Source organism: Prionailurus viverrinus, chromosome B3 (genome assembly GCF_022837055.1).
Source record: "Prionailurus viverrinus isolate Anna chromosome B3, UM_Priviv_1.0, whole genome shotgun sequence".
Taxonomy (NCBI): Eukaryota; Metazoa; Chordata; class Mammalia; order Carnivora; family Felidae; genus Prionailurus; species Prionailurus viverrinus.
Window position 1 is genome coordinate 4238498 of NC_062566.1, and position 21936 is coordinate 4260433.

At 39.7% G+C, this 21936-nt stretch overlaps 1 protein-coding gene across 1 annotated transcript in view; it reads right to left on the reverse strand.

Annotated features, from left to right (window-relative positions):
* The window catches only part of AGBL1 (AGBL carboxypeptidase 1), a 789011-nt gene that overhangs the window by 398246 nt on the left and 368829 nt on the right, over window positions 1–21936 (reverse strand). Inside the window, exon 21 of the mRNA XM_047861651.1 lies at window positions 11200–11376. Coding sequence (XP_047717607.1) covers window positions 11200–11376 — 177 coding nt within the window. The remainder of the gene's footprint in view (window positions 1–11199; window positions 11377–21936) is intronic.

Below are 21936 nucleotides of genomic sequence, written 5' to 3' on the forward strand. Positions count from 1 at the left end.
TTTGGAAACATTTCTGATCTTTCAATTCTGTGTCTGCCTTCAGGGAGGTGTGGTTCACTATAAGCTCCATAGAAACACCTGCGGTAGGTTCCTGTGTGTTCCTAGGGAGGGAATGCAGGAAGAAGGGATAGGAGAACACACTTGCATGCTCCAGTGTACTCAAATTCAGCATAATATGCATCCCCAATGTGGAATTACAGGGTGCAATGTAAAAATATGAAATGAAGGGCACCTGGGTGGCGCAGTCAGCTAAGCATTTGACTCTTGATTTCAGCTCAGGTCATGATCTCATAGTTCATGAGTCCAAGGCTCATCATCAGGCTCTGTGCTGACAGTGTGGAGCCTGCTTGGGATTCCCTGTCTCCCTCCCTCTTTACCCATGCCCTGCCCCCCAACCTGCGTTTCTATCTGTCTCTCAAAATAAATAAATTAAGTTAAAAAAAAAAAACTTTAAGGAAAAAAATAAGAACTATGAAATGAGCCAGAAGTAGCATGAAAGCAAATGAGGATGAAAGAAAAATCAAGAACTCCCTGACCTTAGCCGACTTTCAAACAAGTGTCTTTTCCTTTGTCAGGTGAATTACCTTTTCCAATTTCACACAAAAAAAGTAATTTGTGGATAATTCATATTCAACTCAACCAACAGTTAGCAAAGCCCTAAATTATCTCCTTCTGTGTTCTATTATAACACCCAGTTGTTTTCACACTACTCTCTGCTGTTATTGCTGACTTAATTAACTGCCTTTCTGGCTGGACTATAAACCCTGAGAGAGTAGGAAGCTGTCAATTCCACTCTGTCATATTCTTGGCACCTAACATATTGTCTGGATTTTTTTTAATGTTTACTGAATGATGAATGAAAGAATGAATGAATGAAGATGAATTGACCATGTGCCTGGTCTTTGCTAAGTGTTTTTAGATTTCTGTAAACATCCCCAGTCACAAACTTCAGCGTGAAACAGAGTAGATGCCTAACAAATAAATGTTAACTAATCAATGAAGAAAGGATGTATAAATGTATATAAAAATATCTAATGCCTACCTCCTAATACCATGGTTCAAAATATTCTAAAATGTCCTTTTCTCATTTACATTCGGGGAATACAGGCTTATAAAGATAATTACTGCTTAGTTTTTAAAAAGAGAAATCTTGGGGCGCCTGGGTGGCGCAGTCGGTTAAGCGTCCGACTTCAGCCAGGTCACGATCTCTCGGTCCGGGAGTTCGAGCCCCGCGTCAGGCTCTGGGCTGATGGCTCGGAGCCTGGAGCCTGTTTCCGATTCTGTGTCTCCCTCTCTCTCTGCCCCTCCCCCATTCATGCTCTGTCTCTCTCTGTCCCAAAAATAAATAAACGTTGAAAAAAAAAAAATTTTAAAAAAAATAAAAAGAGAAATCTTGGAGGCCACTCCTTTGGAGGGAACACCTGGTAGAGAATTTAAAAATTGGCTGGAGGAAAGGATCACCTTTCACAGTCATGGTCTGGGGTCCACTCTAGTTCACAGAGAATATATCCTGCGGATTACTCTCAAGAGTGGGACACTGCTTTCTCAGCTCTTGTGTTAGGAGAAGCTACTCCAAGGAACTCGGTCACGTAGAAAAAACCAAAGAAATGTATCTCAGGTTTGGCCTGTCCTTTTCCCCTATGATACAAGCTACATAAAACCCCGGATTAAATTAATCCTTCCTTTGGTTTTATATCCTTTCCTTTAGGGTATTTGGTTGATTGCACTTACATTGATCACATGGGGAGAGTGAGATTTACAGAGATAAACCATCTTTTCTTCTTCTTGGTCCTTTGAAGCCACATATTTTTAAAGGATCAGAGGTCATTTGAGGCTCACTGGATGATCCCAAGGGCCAGATTCTATCCTTACTTTTGAAACAATGAACCATTTTCTACAATGGGCATTTAAAAGTCACAGCTCCCAAGGCATTAGTAATCCCAGGAAAGACCCCTGCTGGCAACCTTATTAGCATCTCTGCCTCTTGATTTTTATTTAATTCCTTTTAATATTCTATCATAATGCTGACATACATTATGGAATTGAGGGCTAGAGGATGAGGACAATATTTCACTTCATCATTAAGCCCACATTGAGTTAATAAATGGCTCAGACTGTGTTTTGAGATCATACACAATGAAGCTTAAAAAAAAAAAAAAAAGAACACCAAGGCAACACTTGTTGAATCACAGTTAATAAGAACAAAAAGGGCATAGACGTGAATGGTTCAAATAGTGGCTAATACTAAAATGATAGATTAGAGCTGTGTTTTACATTTGTATTTACAAAGGAATGAAGTGGCATTCTGATGGCCAAACGGACTTTTGGAAAGTTGTCCTTCTCTTTTCAAAGCCCTAGAGTGGAGAAGGTGAGAGCATATGGGGGGGTGGGTGGCTAGGGGGACAAGAAGAGACTCATCTAGCATTAAAATGTTGGCACAGATCACAGTATGTCTCATATTGAGGGCCACCTTCAATTTTTAAATCCCATTCATAAACAGCAGCTCATTCCAGTTCACAAAAATTTGGGGAACAATGTCATTGCCCCAGTAGAAAAGGGAGAACTCCCCAATTTCCCTTTGGTGAGCCCTAATCCTTTCTCACCTCCCTGCTGACCAAGGCTGCTCTGAATCAGTGCTTCTCAGACTTTCCTAGGGACACGGGTCACCTGAGGATCTTGTTAAAATGTAGATCCTGCTGCAGTCAGTGGGGCCTGAGACTCTCTTTGTTTCTAACAAACCCTCAGTCGGAAAGACCACCTGTGAGAAGCATCATCCTGAAAAGATTAGTGTCCTAATCTTTTAGTCATCACACAAGATTTAGATGGAAGTAACTCCAATCTACACTTAATGAGATACATCATGGTTCTTGTGCTAAGTGATAAGCAGGCAGAAGGAGTCAGTGAGTGACAGACTCCTGGATGATTTTCACAAAGTCAAGTCAAACGCTTCTAGAGCTGACCTAAGAGCAGAGACCAAGGGGCGCCTGGGTGGCTGAGACAGTTAAGTGTCTGACTTCAGCTCAGGGCATGATCTCACGGTTCATGAGTTCAAGCTCTGCATGCCCTGCATTGGGCTCTCTGCTGTCAGCACAGAGCCTGCTTTGGATCCTCTGCCCCACCCCCTTTCCCTGCTTGCCCTCTCTCTCTCAAAAATAAATAAACATTAAACTTTTTTTTTTTTTTAAGAGAGCAGAAACCAAGAAGCTGTAAAGGGCTTCCAGACATCTTGGATTCAGTAAACTAAGTCATGAGCTCTTAATTATTTGGGGGTCATCCACTCTTTTAACAATGTCTTAAAAACTATAGATTTTCTCCCCAGAAAAATGTATACATAGACCAAAAAACACTTTTGTATGTAATTATATTTGTTCCTCTACTCTTTTGTTCTATAGCCAATTTAAGAAATTTTGACCTGGGGATGCCCCAGGAGCTAGAAAAACAAACAGAAACATTTTAAACTCTCATTGGGATATGGACAGTTTTTCCATACAACTCTTGTGAGAGAACTAGGCCAATCACCTAAAAGCACAAATGAAACACACACACACACACACACACACACACACACACACACACACACACACACAAGGGTAGGGAAGGCAGAGAATTTGAGACTTTATGACAAAAGCCATGGAAGATCACCTATAGCCCAAAGGAGACCAGAAGCAAGCAAACAAAAACAGAAACTGCAAAAACTAGTAACCTGCCCCATTTCTCAGTCACTGGCCTCTGGGTCACCAGAATTTGAATCTTCAGGGGCACTTAATAAAATGCAGATTTCTGGGCCATACCCCAGGTCACATGGATACGTGGTGCAAACATCTGCATCATATAAGATCCCTAGGTAATTCCTATGCTCATTAAAGTTTGAGAAATCCTATTCCTCAGATTACATTAGTGAAATTAACAGGATTCTCCCCCCCCCCGCCCAATTCAGAGCTTAAAAAGAGTCATATTCTAATTTGAGGCTGCCCATACGATAAGGAAATGGGTTCCAAGAGAATAGTGATCCAAAATATATTCTTGAGTTGTGCTCATAATTGGGATAGACTTTTAAATTCAAGTATGTTTCCTGTCCCGACCTCTACTCCTTGCTCTTTCTTTCCCTTCCCCTAGACTCAGGCTCACAAATTCCCCTTCTCTTTTCTAGGACCTCCCATGCAAATTGGCTATAATATGGGCTAGATTGTGTAGGAAGTTTGATAGAATAAAAGGCAGAGGAAATGTCAAGGTAATACACACAGAAGTTTCTTTGATGTAACTAAATCTATAAATATTGCTATATGGATATTGGTCTTTATAAAAGCCAAAATCTATGGCTATTTTGAGGTTTCTTTCTAGGCTTTGACCATGTGTACATCTTTTCTAGAATTGTAATTAATCAGTACCTATATTTGTGGCAACCCTGGCTGCCTATTAAAGTTAATAAAAATCACAGAGACCTGATGTCTAACCTCAATGGTTGTACTTAAGAAAGTATGAATAAGACAATTATGGCTGAGGGTTGGAGTCTAAGTATCAGTACTTAAGATGAAAAAGAAAACCACCATTAAAAATTCTTATATACAATCAATAAGAATACAAACAATAAAAGGTATTGAGTGTTTAGTATGAAAATAGTGATACACATTTTACAGGCAGTAGCTCACTCAGTCTTTACAACATTTCTATAACTAGGAACTGTGAGGAACATCACCGTTACAACCAAAAGTCATAGAAAACAGGTCAGTGTCTCGAGGTCATGGCTGCTAAATGCAGAGCTCTCCTTGGAACTCTGGTACAAGTGCCCACACTACACAATAAACTACACCTCCCACATGAAGCTGTCATTCAAAACTGCTGGTATGGACATCCGTACAACTGTGTACATACGTGTGATACACACACATGCGTGGCAGAGAGAGAATATATGTGTAGACCCTGGTAGAGAGGTGATTCTGTGGCTTAGGACACTTGGGGGGAAAAGAGATGTCCTCAAATAAAGACTCAATGAGTTGTTGAGAGCAATCATTCCCTATGGGAAAAATGCGAAAAGGAGAGGAGACTTCAGGAAGTGAAGTGAGTATGGAAAGCAACATAGGAGGTTGACTAATACAAACTTAAGCTGATGTTTTACTAAAGATGAGCTGTGCTCTTCCCATTTTCCCTGCCTGATAGACAGCTACCAATACCTAGGTATTGTATTCCTCCAATTCCTCTTTGTTTACTCTGGAAAGATAAAAAAACAAAACAGCTCAGGATAAGATGGGGGGATGTGAAGGGTAGAACAGATCTCCTGACATTAGCTAATTGGTGCTAAACGCAAAATACTTTCTCCCTAGAAAATTGGATCTACTCAGAAGGTGCCATAGAAGGTTTTTGGGGGTTTCAGAATTAAGCGAGAGCGCCCTGATCTAGATGATCCAGAAGCTCCTTAGATACCCAGCGAAGGCAACCCTTTTCAAGCATGATTTTGGCAGAGACCATGTCCAATTTTCAGTTCTAATTACATTTTCCTATTATACATGAGAAACTTGTTGCTGCAGATCTATTTGGTGATGGCCAAAAGCAGAGGCTAGTTCTCCTGTTTCCAAAGCCCAGGGATACCTTGACCGATGACATCCTATGAAGCAAAAGGCATGAGGGTAAAAGCAAAGATTCCAGTGCCAGACCTGTCTGCGTTCAAACCCTGATTCTAAAACATACTAGCTATGTGTGTGACATTGACCAAGTTACTTAGACTCTCTAAGTGTCTCCATTTGGAAAATAAGGACGATGATGGTAATGATAATAAAACCAACTTTGCAGTATTTTGTCACATGGTAGCAAAGATGGAATAATTTAATATATGAAAAAGGCTTGACAAAGAGTAAGTACCATAAATGTGTTTATTACCATTATCACTGCTTTACGGTACTATATATTATAATCCTCAAGCGGCGCTAATCAGCATTCATCATACATGGAATGTCCTTCAAATTTGGATTCCAAGATGTTCCAAGAAAATCTGAAACTTCTTATTTTCTTGTTCAGGAGGTACAGTGAAAACAAGACTGACTAGAATTTGTTTGAAGCTTCACAGCATAGAAATAAGAAGAAAGAAATAAAAACTTCTTTCTGGTTCTTGGATCTGTATATTCTGTACCTCCTTGCCTGACCCAGTGTACCAGGTTGAATGGCATCCCCCCCAAATTCATTTCCTTCTCAGAACCTCAGAATGTGACCAGATTTGGAACTAGGGTTGTTGCAGGTGTTAAGATGAGGTCATACTAGAGTATGCTGGACCCTACATCCAATATGACTGGTGTCCTTAAAAGAAGAAACCAATAATGTATAAGTTGTTGAATCACTATATTGTACACCTGATACTAATATAACATTGTGTGTCAACTAAACTTCAATAAGAAATAAAAATAACAATAAGTAATTTAAGTGAGGGAAAGATAACACAGAGACAGAGGCATACAAGCAGAGAAGGCCATACAAAGATAAAGGTAGATATTGGAGTGATATGTCTACGAGCCAGCAAAAAACGGAAGCTACGAGAAAGGTATGGGACAGAGTCTCCTCTGAAGCTTTAGAGAGAACATAGTATTGTCGGCACCTTGATTTCAGGCTTCTAGTCTCCAATGCTGTGCAAGAATAAATTTATGGTTTTAAGCCACCAAATTTATGGAGATTTGGGATGGCAGCCACAGGAAACTAATACACCCAGCATCCCTTCTGGACCACAATGGAGGTAGAGCAGCAGTGCAAGAGTCCCTGCACTGAGCTGAGGTCTCCCAATCTGTGTGGGGTTACGTCCTAAAACAGCTAATGATGCAGAGTGTGAACTGGAGGACACTGGGAGCCCTGCAAGCCAAGTGAGATGACTTAATTTTTCATATGAAGTTCAACCCTCTCAAGCCATCTTCAATAGCCAAGCACTTAGTTGCAATGTTTTTGTTTCCTGATCTCAGGGTTTTTGTTTGTTTGGGTTTTTTTTTTGAAATACAGTAGTAAGTTGTTTTGCAGAAGGACTTTTGGGGAGCACTCACCAGCACAACACCTGTGAGTGGTGAAAAAAGCAGAAGTGGTCAGAGTGGGAAGCTGAATCACAGTGCAATTGTGACAGAGGCCCCAGCCAATCCTACAGAGAGTTCTGGAGCTGAAATGGCCCTTTGGAGCTTTCCCAACTGGGGCTATGAGGCCAGGCCTCTGTACCCACACTCAGAACAGCTATTGGATGCAAGCTGCTCACACTAAGAAGCCAAAGCTTTGATCAAGGCTACTTCTATCAGCTGCAGACAATTTCTGGTGATGAACACAGCTGTGAGCAGCCAGGAAAATGAGTACCTTGGTCCGAAAGGGGATCTGGCAGGTGCATTGCAGCATCCCCCCTGTATACTGGTGGAAGTCCTTCCATTGAATCATCATTTTTTATTAGAATGTGGCCATGTGAGAGTGCACCTGGATTAGAATCTCCTTACTCTGAGAAAGAATCCATTAGGTGCTCTCAAATCATGTGTATAGTGACAGATTCGAGAGGACTCAACATTGCATTCTTACACATTTCCCTCTCTCACCCACACATTTTCCATTACTATCCATTTCAATTACTCTAAAAATCTCCATTTCTGGGGCGCCTGGGTGGCTCCATTGGTTAAGCATCCAACTCTTGATTTTGGCTCAGGTCATGGTCTCACAGTTCTTGGGATCAAGGCCTGCATTGGGCTTTGTGTTGACAGCACGGGGCCTGCTTGGAATTCTCTCTGTTCATCTCACTGTCTCTCTCTCTCAATTAATGAATAAACTTTAAAAAATTAAAAAATTTAAATCTTCATTTGAAAGTGGCTTCTAATCACACGTGACCATGGCAATTCCTTCTCTTTTTCTAGTGATCTATGGACAGAGAGGATAATCATCTGACTCTACATGGAAATCGCCATCCATTTGTTCACTTATTTTTCCATTCATTTGCCAATCATCACACATATTCAACACGTACTCTATGCTAAACAAGGGATTGAGCATTACACAAATGAATTAGGTTGTACAAGGCCTTACCTGGCATGATAAGGAGCTGGACTTGCTCTGGACACAATGAAGAATTATGGGCAACACTGTGACTTGAATAGGTTTGGGTTACTGGAAAATCTTTCTGTTGGTGGCATAGCAAATGGATTGCTGGAGGGTCCATAGGATGCAGTGCGAAGTGAGGGGATTTAAATATCAGTTGAGTTACTCTTCAGACCTCAGGTGCTCACTCTGTCCTTCCTCTGACGAAGACCCGTTTTGCCCACAAGTCAGCAGCATTGCCGAAGGGCATGTGGACAGCCTGCTTGGGTGGCAGTGCTCACACTGTCCTAAGTTACAAGCAGCCGATGGGGCCCAGGCACATGTCTTTGAATGTGCAAACACACCATGTATGTGACCCCAGGCTGCAAATGCTAGGTGTGAAATACACAGCTATCCACACAGACTGGACACCTCTAAAACATGAGCCCTGAGAGTATGCCTGATTCCATTTTGACTTTTCCCCTCCATAGCCTCGATAGTTTTGGACCAGTCCCTAATAGTTAAAGTAAATCACTCAGTGGGTGAGACTCAGAGATTATAGGTCTAAATGTATAACCTAGCAGTAGAGACTATATTCCAAAGACACAAAAGCAAGAGAATTCTTTTTTTTTTAAATTAACCAACTATAGATTGGAAAATAGAAGAGAAAATACCATATTAGTAATAATTATTTGAAGGTAATAGCTTATGTTCTTTAATGCCGTTCCAACATAAATGTCATTGTAAGAAATGATATTTCATTTCCATACTAACAAATCAGGTACTTAGTGTGCTGGGGGAGAAATGATTGGAACTACTTTAAAGCTGCATTAACCAGAGAAACTGCAAAAATATTGATATTCTTATGAAGGAAGGAAGGAATGCCCCTCATGGGTGTATTTAAGTACCCTCCATCTTTTGGATAAATGGTAATGCTAAACAAAAAATGGAAAGATGACCTTAAAATAATAACCTCAGGACTCAACTGGGACTGAGCTTCTCAATGTACAAAAATCATTTGCAATATGTTCAGGATGGAAATTTCTATACTGCTTTATAGCTCATAGACTGCATTATATACCTCAAACAAAAATCACCAAAACTCCCAATTCTGGGCTGGCTTCCTTCCCTTGGGGTGTTCTCCCTACCCCTTTGTAAAATTATTCATCATACTCTTACTCACTGTCTGCAATTTTGCTCAGTTATTCAACAGCATTTGTAAGGACAGAAAAACAAAGGGAAGGAGAAAACCAATCCATTCGGAGAGGTGTTTCATATAGAGGATGGGATTGTTAAAGCAAAACCAGGTCTGGCACCATTAGGGCTTCCTCTAGCCAATTCCTTCTCCATCCTTTCTTACAAAGATCTCATGCAAAGGCCACGTGGACAATTTCACAGAGGAAATGCTGAGCTGGTATGTGAAAGCCACCCCATTGGGCAACTCTGTCATTCCGTGTCATTTGTAACAGCCCATGTGTTTGTTACATGGAAGATGGAGGGTTGGTAGGGGCCTGAATGTCTGAGTCATCTAGTTCTCAAACAACAACTCCAGAGGTTTGAGTTTCTAGTTGATTTATCATGAATGGCACTGATACTTATCTGACTGGAAGCTGTTAGCCTGAATTGCTACTTGGAGAAACAAAGTCAATGAAAGTCACCACTCCAATAGATCTGTGAAGGATGCATGGAGTCCTCCTTTAAATAAGTGTCTGGCCCCTATCCATCAAAGGGCACACAACTAGAGGGATACAAGTCTATAAGTCCTTAGAGTCAATAATACTCCAGGCTTATTTTTCCCAATCATATAGGTTTTGAATGCCAAGGGACTGAACATATTCCTGATGATACAACCTTCAAATGCACTCATGTCTACATTCTCTTTTGGCCTTTATAAAAACTCTTGTGCAGTAGGGAGGAATGGAATCCTTATGAATATTAACATTTGATATATGAAACATACACAGGTTCATAGAGGTATGTAGCTTGCAACACTGCTGATAAGTGGGAAAGTGAGGTCTTGTGATGCCTAATCCCATGCCCCTCCAATGATCTCACTCTTCTTTTTCTACATCGACATTAATTTGGGTAAACTGGATTAATTCAATCTAATAATTTATTAACTCAATAACTGAACATTTTGAGCAAACTGTTTGGACTGATTGGCTATTTAACAGAATTAATAGGTTAGAACGGGTGGTTTCAGTAGCCCTGTGTTAAAAAAAAAAAAAAAAGGAAAAAGAAAAAAGTCTTTGGCCAGGTGGGAAGTTAGGTAATATTCATCACCTGTCACTCCCTGTCTTCCCTGAGAGCTACCAGATTTCCACAAGCACAGGACCATGTAGGCGCCAAGTGCTTCCTGGCTGTTCCAGGACATCAAAGCCAATGTAATGAGCTTTAATGTTGGTAAGGTCCAGGTATCCTTGGGATTGAATAGAAGACTGTCAGCTTGCCTAACAAATTTAAAAGAATCTACTACCATGGCATTGTCGCAATGTCCCTTACTTATGCTCCTCTAGTGGGGACAGGGAAGAGCAGCTAAAGCAGGCTGCCTTAGTAGCTATCCAGCTGCTCATGCAGTTAACAGAGCTGTAGAAAAAAAATGTGATTTATACGAGCCTTTCCCTTGACACTGGAGCATGAGTCCCAGATCCACTCATGTTGGGGAGATACATGTCATGAACACACTTCTGTGTGCTCTGGTGATAGCAGGGCAACAGAGAGCTGCTGATTTAGATAATCACATAAGATAGAGCCACACAATACACGGATGTAAAGGGCAATATCTATGCACCAACCTACACTCTTTATGATGCAAGGGGAACCAGTCGAGTTGTGCAAAAGGTAACAAGAGATCCCCATGCATATAACAGCGCCAGGCCGAGGTTCCATAAAAGCTGGGGGTGCATGTCTGAGGGAGGCTCCCTGCCACTTGCTGGCCAGGGCACATGATTGAGAAACCAAACCAACGGGCACGTACAAATTGCTTCCAGGATAAACACAGATTGTGCTGCCAGTGAATGCAATCATTGATTAGTTCTGCAAGATCAGGTAGCGAGGCCAGACTACCTGGAGACTTCGTCCACGTTCAGGAGAGAAAGAAGAATGGAGAGGTCTTTAATAGTGCCCCCATTACAGTACATAGCTGCTGGACAGAAAGTATGCATATGCCGGAGCCTCACATACCTGATAGGGCCCCTGGTTGCAGCCACAGTAGCTGCTCTCCATTGTGTAACTTCTGGACACCCCCATCTCTCTCCACACCACCACCCGGGCTGTGGAGGCTCGGGATTTCTCCACGAGGAAACTGCAGCTGCTCATCGTGAATGCTGGAGCTAGCTTATCAAGGATTTTGGGAAGAGTCTACAACAAAAAAATAAAATCATGATGAATTAGGGATATGCATCATAAAAAATAATGTCCCAACATTTATTAAGCATATCAATATATCAAACACTTAATATATGCTCCTGCAATCTTCTATCAACCCTAAGGAATGGATACCAAGGGTTTGTTGTTTTGTGCTCTCAAACGAGGAATCTGAGACTTAGAAAAGTAAGAAAGAAATAGCATAAGTCCAACTACAAAGTGGTTGGAATGGGATCCAAATGTCAATCCGGCCTACTCGAAAGACCATGATCTCCCAGTTCCGTGTCTCTCCATCACTGTGGACTGATGTTGTACATGTATACATTCAGCCTCACACATCACTGTGTTGAGCTCCATGGAAAGACACAGATTTCATACGGACTGAAAGTTAGAGAGTGACTCCACCCAGGCTCATGGTTTTCTAGCTCCAAGAGTCAAACTAAGGACTTCTGACTTATCCCAGATATTCAAATCATTGATGATCGCTGAGGGTCACATATAAAGTTCCCTAAAATAGTACCACTGCCAAAATGAACTTGCTAGTCCCATCTTGTAAATCTCATAAATCTGAGGCTGGACCATTTATAAAACTAAAAATCCATCCTCTCTGAGTTCTTATATACCACTGTTTTCTAGGGTGGAAAAGCTTTAGGTGAGACAACTTAATCTATGGTTAGAGAGCATCTGTATGCAGATCCTTGCCACTCTCTGATTGACAGAAAGGGGACTTCTAGTCACCAGACCTCCCCACTTCGAGGACGATGACTCAAGAATTCATAGCACACCAGGTCCTTGGGTTAGCAGAAATCCTGAGCCTAGACAGTCCCAAACTTTTGTGCCATTAACAAGAAGGGTTCTTTACTTCACTGCTGACAGAATACTAGCACATAGTACAAAATTATGCATATTAGATAACAAACAGTGAAACTTCAGGCTTTGGACAAATTGCAAGGAGAAGGAAGTGTTCTTTCCTCAGAATGAGAATACAAATTAAGAGTACTTTTAAAGAAATGCAATTTTGTTAATTTCTAGAACACTGAGCAAATCTCTTAATAACCTGGGTTCTTACTGTCCCCATGCTTAACATAACTTAATCACATTAATATAAAGATTAATACAAGTATTAATTATATTATAAATTACCTATGATATATGTATATGTTAACATAATTATTCATATAATTTAGTATGATCGTTAAGTTCCCAACATAGCCTGCAGACCTACAGCATCATTTGGACAAGGGAAATGAGCTGTTATGTCCTCACTTGAGTTTCTATAATTGTCCCCTAATTGATTTCATCTACCCACTTTTGTCCCTCTCTCCCAGTGATTCCTTCACCCCATTTTTCTCCTTCAAAGTGTCATCGCAATCACAGTAAAATTAATTTTCATGTAATTAGCTGTTTATTTTCTATCTCCTCTGCAGCTCAGAAGTTCCATAAGGGCAGGTCTGCGTCTTGTTCACAGGAAAATCTCTGCACACCAAGCTGGGTGGCTCATAGGGGGCACTCCATAATTATTTGCTGAAATAAATAGAATCTGCTAGTCCAGACCCTTAGGGGACTGCTTAAATATATCTCGCACACACACACACACACACACACACTATATATATATATATATATATATATATATATATATATACACACACACACACACTATATTTATACATACATACACTATATATATTATTTATATGCTATGTAAAAATGTATTTTGTTTTATGTATTACATAAAATATTTATGACATATACATAGCAACTAAAATGATTGAAAATACTTGAAAATGGTCTCAATTTATCAATATTTTACCTTGCTATAAAAAGGTTAATTGGACATTATTTAAATGATCTCTTTTTTCTTACTTAAGTGAACCTGGTTTTATTAGCTCATATAGCCCATACCCAAATGACCACATGTTCCATTTAATGGCGTGTATCTCAGAAAGCTTTATAAGCTATGATCCCCTTGTTGGAGCCTGGAGAATAAGGGGTTTACAAGGTGCAGTTGGAGCATGTCTGTTACATATCCACAGCAAGAGTTTAGCCATTAAATAATGGACTCCAAAACTACTACAGCATTGGTAATAAAGTCCTGAACCCATTTCCCTTTTGATCTCACACAAATAGATCTATGTCAGAGAAATGAAGATAATTATAGCGTTAGTATTTGGAGATTGTCTTGTCTTGTTTTGTAAATGAATTAAGATATAGATAAACACTGCATGTGAATGGAGCCAGTGGACCCTTATTGTGATGCTCTCAGGGATCTCCCAGCTCCAATGGAAAAAGACTTGGGACTTTCAACTTTTTCTCTCCCACTTGCTCTGTGCCCTTAAACTTAATCTCAGTTTCCAAAAGTTGAAAATTATAATAGTTTGTTTTGGTTTGGCTCCCTCCCTCTCTTTTTTTCTTTATTTTTTTCCTTTTCCCCCCCTTTTTTTTTCCTTTTTTTCCCCTTTTTTTTCCCTTCCCCTTCCCCATGGTCTTCTGTTAAGTTTCTCAGGATCCACCTAAGAGTGAAAACATATGGTATCTGTCTCTGTATGACTTATTTCACTTAGCATACATAACACTAGAGACTCTTAAAAACTGAGAACAATCTGAGGGTTGATGGGGGGGTGGGAGGGAGAGGAGGGGGGTGATGGGTATTGAGGAAGGCACCTGTTGGGATGAGCACTGGGTGTTGTATGGAAACCAATTTGACAAAAAATTTCATATTTAAAAAAGAAAATTATAATAGCTGCCTTTTCACTCAACACTTGCTATGTATTTTACATGCATTAGTTCAATTAATCATGAGTCTTTGACATAAATTCTGTTATTATCTCATAACATAGAGGCTAGATGAGTAACTTTTCAATGGTCACACAGCTAGTAAGGACAAATCCAGAATGTCAACTCAGATATCCTAATTCAGATCACATGAGCTTAGTGTAACCACTGTAGGACAGAACTTCTTCAGTAGGTATTATAATTCCATAGGCACGTAAAGAAATACAAGGAACGAATGACATAATATACATACACAGCATGGTCCAGGAGCTGGCATTTAGCATGGTCTCAACAGAAACCTAGCAGGGACTTAAAGACTAGACAAGAAACAGCCCCGAGAATGAGTATTCTGCATCCCCGTAGACACTGAATCCCATTTGTCTTGGAGCAGCTGGGTCTGGAGCACCTCAGCTGATGGGGGAAGAGGTGGTCCTGAATCATTAATTCTGGTTTTGGGGAACATTGTAAAAGCTTGAGCTGCATTTCAATTCATCTGTTTTCTGCTGACTCTTCCAAGTCCTGCCTGGTTTCCCAAATTCACAGAAGATAGAACTTTCAAAGATATGCTGACTATGAACCCACTAGACATCTCCTAGCTCCCAGCTCATTTCCAGGGAGAAGCCCTCTGTGGGGTGCCGGTTCCCCACGATCACCTCTACAGAACTCAGACATCTTCTCTTTTCTCTGACTTAAGCATGTGGCAAGGGCATAGCTGGGACAAGGAGTCAAAAGTATGAATTCTGGATTCACACTACACGATTTGACATGGAGAAAGTCATTTAAGTCTGCTAACCCTCATTTTTGTCATCACAGAAGGGGGAGGGGTAAGAATAGCTTCAACCTTGAGTGAAGTGGTAAAGTCAAGAGAAGCCTCAGTAACCATGCAGTGTTGTTACTATGCTCTTCAGAGGTTTAGAGGAAAAGAAGCGTCACTCTGCTCCAATATTCAAACTTCCATGATTGGAAAAAAAAAAACAAAACCAGCTTTTTTTTTTTTAATTTTTTTTTCAATGTTTTTTATTTATTTTTGGGACAGAGAGAGACAGAGCATGAATGGGGGAGGGGCAGAGAGAGAGGGAGACACAGAATTGGAAACAGGCTCCAGGCTCTGAGCCATCAGCCCAGAGCCTGACGCGGGGCTCGAACTCACAGACCGCAAGATCGTGACCTGGTTGAAGTCGGATGCCTAACCAACTGCGCCACCCAGGCGCCCCCAAAACCAGCTTTTAAAACCTCTCTTTACCTTGTATATTTCCCTTCTCTTAACTTAGATAATCCCTGCCTACCAAGTGTCCAACAAGGACTTATTCCCTCTTCATTCTGCAGAGTAGTTTAACTCAGGTTTTTGTTTCTGTCTCATAGAACACATGCTTTAGAAGATCACTAAGGTCAGAATCTGAGGTGTGGTCTGGTGCTGAGTCACCTGGGTCCTAATCCCAGCTCTTGCTAACTATATGACCTTTAGACATTTTACCGCATTTCTGCAACCTCCCTTCCTCATATATGAAATGGGATGCTATTAAAAGTACCTATTAATTTCACAAACATTGGTTAAGCATATCCTATTGCCGTGCACCATTCTAGAAGATGCAGTAGTTGGGAAGATTAAATGAATGAACGTATACAAGGTGCTTTGAACAGTGCCTGGCACATGCTCATTACTGTAGAAGTAGTATCCACAGTTGTTATCTTTGCCACTCCTCAAAACTGGAAATTTATGAGGAAGACCAAGGCCAGGAAATGTCACTAACAAGAGACACTTCCCAGGCAGGACTGCCAAAGAACTGATTCCATCCACCTCTCTTCAGTTCACTGTGATCCACAATAGGCAGTTAAAATTCTTTAAGACTCAAGGTTTTTTTTTTTTTATGCATTTTTAAAATGTTTATTTTTGAGAGAGAGAAAGAGAGTAAGGGGGGAGGGGAAGATAGGGGGACAGAGGATCTGAAGCAAACTCTGCGATGATAGCAGAGAGCCCAATGTAGGGCTCGAACTCACAGACCATGAGATCATAACCTGAGCCGAAGTTGGACACTCACCTGACTGAGCCACCCAGGTGCCCCATGTGTGTATGTGTATATATATATATATTTAAAATAGTCTCTCTATACTACATGAAAAACTCCTCCTCTCTCCCTCACTAAGCCTCTATTTAATTTTATTAAAATGATATTTGGGGTTTTTTTGTTTGTTTATTTGTTTGTTTGTTTTATGAAATTTATTGACAAATTGGTTTCCATACAACACCCAGTGCTCATCCCAAAAGGTGCCCTCCTCCATACCCATCACCCACCCTCTCCTCCCTCCCACCCCCCATCAACCCTCAGTTTGTTCTCAGTTTTTAACAGTCTCTTATGCTTTGGCTCTCTCCCACTCTAACCTCTTTTTTTTTTTTCCTTCCCCTCCCCCATGGGTTCCTGTTAAGTTTCTCAGGATCCACATAAGAGTGAAACCATATGGTATCTGTCTTTCTCTGTATGGCTTATTTCACTTAGCATCACATTCTCCAGTTCCATCCACGTTGCTACAAAAGGCCATATTTCATTTTTTCTCATTGCCACGTAATATTCCATTGTGTATATAAACCACAATTTCTTTATCCATTCATCAGTTGATGGACATTTAGGCTCTTTCCATAATTTGGCTATTGTTGAGAGTGCTGCTATGAACATTGGGGTACAAGTGGCCCTATGCATCAGTACTCCTGTATCCCTTGGATAAATTCCTAGCAGTGCTATTGCTGGGTCATAGGGTAGGTCTATTTTTAATTTTCTGAGGAACCTCCACACTGCTTTCCAGAGTGGCTGCACCAGTTTGCATTCCAACCAACAGTGCAAGAGGGTTCCCGTTTCTCCACATCCTCGCCAGCATCTATAGTCTCCTGATTTGTTCATTTTGGCCACTCTGACTGGCGTGAGGTGATACCTGAGTGTGGTTTTGATTTGTATTTCCCTGATAAGGAGCGACGCTGAACATCTTTTCATGTGCCTGTTGGCCATCCGGATGTCTTCTTTAGAGAAGTGTCTATTCATGTTTTCTGCCCATTTCTTCACTGGGTTATTTGTTTTTCGGGTGTGGAGTTTGGTGAGCTCTTTATAGATTTTGGATACTAGCCCTTTGTCCAATATGTCATTTGCGAATATCTTTTCCCATTCCATTGGTTAAGGCTCAAGTTTTAATTGTCACAGAATTCATGTCATTCTATTTCTTCATACTTCTTTTTTATTTTAAGTTTATTTATTTTGAGAGAGGGAAAGAGAAAGAGAGAGAGAACATAAGGAGGGGAGGGGCAGAGACAGAAGGACAGAGAGAATCCCAAGCAGGTTCCACACAGACAGCACAGAGCCCGATGAGGGGCTCAAACTCATGGACTATGAAATCGTGACCTGAGCTGAAGTCAGACACTCAAGCAACTGAGCCACCCAGGCGCCCCAAAGAATTTTTACTTTTAATAACACACGTTATTGATATCAGCTTTATTGAAGTAAGTGAACAGTTTGATGATTTTTAGGAAATGTATATAGTTTTAATTGCTTATTTATTTTTGAGAGAGAGAGAGAGAGAGAGAGAGACAGAGCATGAACTGGGGAAGGGCAGAGAGAGAGAGACACACACACAGAATTGGAGGCAGGCTCCAGGCTCCAAGGTGTCAGCACAGAACCCCATGCGGGGCTCAAACTCACCAACTGCGAGATCATGACCTGAGCCAAAGTCAGATGCTTAATCAACTGAGCCACCCAGGCACCCCTAGGAAATGCATATATTTTGCAGTCCTCACCACAGTCCAGCTTGGGAACACTTTCATCACTGTACAAACATGTCTTTCATGCTCACTTCCAGTCAGTCCTGCCCTAGGCAACCTCTGATCTGCTTTTTAACACTATAATTTTTGCCTTTTTCAGAAATTTCATACAAATTAAACCATACATCTTGTGTTAGTTTCTGACTTCTTTTTTAAGTGTATGTTGTTGCATGCATCGGTAGTTTGTCCCTTTTCATTGGTGGATAAGTTTCCATTGTATGAACATACTGTGTCTGAAGATTCCATGTCCTGTGTATCCATTCACAAGTTGGCGGACATGTTTGCATTGTTACCAGTTTGGGGATATTGTGTAATGGTACTTCTATGAGAAGTTCATAGTCCACATACTATGAGAAGTATGTCCATTTTTGTGGACAAGTGTTTTCACTTCTCTTGGGTGGATACAGAGGAATGGCGTTGCTAGGCTGTGCATTAAAAGTGTGCTTCACTTTGAAGAAACTGTCAAAGTGTTTTCCAAATTGGGCACACCATTTTGCACTTCCACCAATAATATATGAGGGTTCCAGTTTCTGAACACCTTTTCCCAACACTTGATATTTTGTCTTTTTTATTATAACCATTCTAGTGATTGTGTGGCGTTATCCCATTATCATTTTAATTTACAATTACCTGATGAATGATAATATTGTTAATATTAACCATGCATACATTGTTTTTGTTGACATAGTCAAGAACAATTTTTGGGTTTTTTTATGTGTGTGTTTATTTTCTTATTATTGACTTGTAAAAAATTGCACATTCTGGATATATGCCTATTATCAGTTACATGATTGGCAACTATTTTTCCCAGTGTATGGTTGGTCTTCCACTTACTTATAAGGGGATTTTTAAAGAGTAAAATTCTTTAAGTTTGACAAAGCTCAATTTATCAACTTTTTGTTTTATAGTTTGTGTTGTGTGGGGTTCTATGGAAGATAGCTTTGACTAATCAAAGCAGACAAAATACAAAGATTTTCTAGTAGGTTGCATTCTGTAAGTTTTATTGTTTTGTCCTTACATTCAGGTGTATGATCTATTTTAAGTTACATTTTGTGTATGGTGTTAAGTAAATATCTAAATTCATATTTTGCCTTGTGGCTACCCAATTGCTTCAGCACTGTCTGATAGACAGTCTGTCCTTCCTCCCTGCTGTACTGAAGTGCTTTGACATCTTTTCAGGAAATCAATTGCTTTAAATGTGTGAGTATTTCTGTGTGTATTTATTTTCCCTCTATTCTGTTCTACTGACCTATAGGTCTATCCTGATGCCAACACCAGACGTTCATGATGACTGTAGCTTTTTAGTTTTGAAATTTAAAGTCTTCAAATCATGTAGAGTAAATCCTGTAACTTTTTTCTTCTCTTTTAAAGTTTCTTTGGCTATTCAGACTCTTCTGTATTTCCACATAAGTCATAAGATTATCTTCTCAATATCAACAAAAAAGCCTCCTAAGATTTTGATAGGAAATGTACTGACTCTATAGAAAAATTTGGGGAGAGTGGCCATCTGATGATCATTGAGTTTTCCAATCCATGAGCGTGGTACACTTCTTCATTTGTTCAGGTCACCTCTAATTCCTCTAAACAATGTTTTGTGGTTTTCAGTGTACACATAATGCACTTTTTATTTAATTTCTTTCTGTTTTTAAACTTTTAAAGTTTATTTATTTATTTTTGAGAGACGGCGGAGAAAGTAGGGTAGGGGTAGTGAGAGAGGGAGAGAGAGAATCCCAAGCAGGCCCTACACTGTAAGCACAGAGTCCGACACAGGGCTCAAACTCATGAACAGTGAGATCATGATGTGAACCAAAATCAAGAGTCAGACGCCTAACTGACTGAGCTACCTAGGCGCCCCTGTTTAATTTACTTCTAATTGACTTAATCTTTTAGAAACTATTGCAAATGGATTTTTTCCTTAATTTCATCTCTGGATTACTCATTGCTAGTATATAGAAATAGCATGAATTTTATCATTGATCATGCATTTTGTTACCTTGCTAAACTTGCATATTAACTCCAGTACTTTATTTTGTAAAATTCTTAGAATATTCTACCTATGATACTATACTTTTGAGCAAAAGCAGTTCCTCTTTTTTCCCAATATACTTCTCTTTACGGCAGAACTAAAAGGCAACCAACAGAATGGGAGAAGATATTTGCAAATGACATATCAGATAAAGGGTTAGTATTCCAAATCTATAAAGAACTTATCAAACTCAACACCCAAAAATCAAATAATCCAGTGAAGAAATGGGCAAAGGACATGAATAGATATTTCTCCAAAGAAGACATCCGGATGGTCAACTGACACGTGAAAAAATGCTCAACATCACTCATCATCAGGGAAATACAAATCAAAACCACAATGAGATATCCCCTGACACCTGTCAGAATGGCTAACATTAACAACTCAGGCAACAACAGATGTTGGCGAGGATGTGGAGAAAGAGGATCCCTTTTGCATTGTTGGTAGGAATGCAAGCTGGTGCAGCCACTCTGGAAAACAGTATGGAGGTTCCTCAAAAAACTAAAAAGAGAACTACCCTACGACCCACCAATTGCACTACTAGGTATTTATCCAAGGGATACAGGAGTGCTGTTTGGAAGGGATACATGCACCCCAATGTTTATAGTAGCACTATCAACAATAGCCAAAGTGTGGAAAGAGCCCAAATGTCCATTGATGGATGAATGGATAAAGAAGATGTGGTATATATATATACAATGGAGTATGACTTGGCAATCAAAAAGAATGAAATCTTGCCATTTGCAACTACGTGGATGGAACTGGAGGGTATTATGCTAAGTGACATTAGTCAGAGAAAGACAAAAATCATATGACTTCACTCATATGAGGACTTAAAGAGACAAAACAGATGAACGTAAGGGAAAGGAAGCAAAAATAATATAAAAACAGGGAGTGGGACAAAGCATAAGAGACTCATAAATATGGAGAACAAACTGAGGGCTATGGGAGGGGTTATGGGAGGGGGGATGGGCTAAATGGGCAAGGGGTATTAAGGAATATATTCCTGAAATCATTGTTGCACTATACACTAATTTGGCTGTAAATTTAAAAACTAAAATTAAAATATATATATTAAAAAAAATATGTGTGTGTGTATATATATATATGTGTGTGTGTGTGTGTGTGTATATGTGTGTGTGTGTGTATATATACATATATATACACACATATATATATATATATATACACACACACACATACTTCTCTTTACTATTTTTGTCTTATTGTACTAGTTAGAATACATAGTAAAATGCTGAACAGAAATGGTGAGAGCAAATATTCTTGCCTTATTCCTGATCTTCCAGAAAAAGCATTTAATCTTTCAGCATTAGGCATGATGGTAACTACAGGACTTTTTCTTTTTTTTATGCTCAGTTTCAAGTTGAAGAATCCCCTCTCTATTCCTTGTCCATTGTGAGATTCTGTTTTGAATGGATGTTTAATTTTTTCAAATGTTTTTCTCCACATCACTGAGATAATGATGTAGTTTTGCATTGTTTATTTACAGGGAATAGAACAGTATTTGATTTTTTAAGGGGAACTAACCTTGCATTCATGAGCTAAACCCCCACATTATCACAGTGAATGATGATTTTTATATGCTTCTGGATTTGACTTAATATTTTGTGAAGGATTTTGGATAGGTGTTTGCTGACAGATGTTGACTTTCCTTGTGACATCTTTTCTGGCTTTGGAGTCAAAATAGTAGAGCTCTCATAAAACGAGTTGAGAAGTCTTTTTCCGCTATTTTTGAAAACTAATTTGTTAATAATTATTACTATTTATATCTTAGGAGTTTAACAGAAGTCACCAACAAACCTATTGAGGCCATATTTTATTTGTGCGGAGATTTTTAATCAGTAATATAATTTATTTACTTAAAATAGGCCCTATCAGATTTTACATGTCTTCTTTAGTTACTTTTGGTAATTTTTGTCCTAAAAATTTA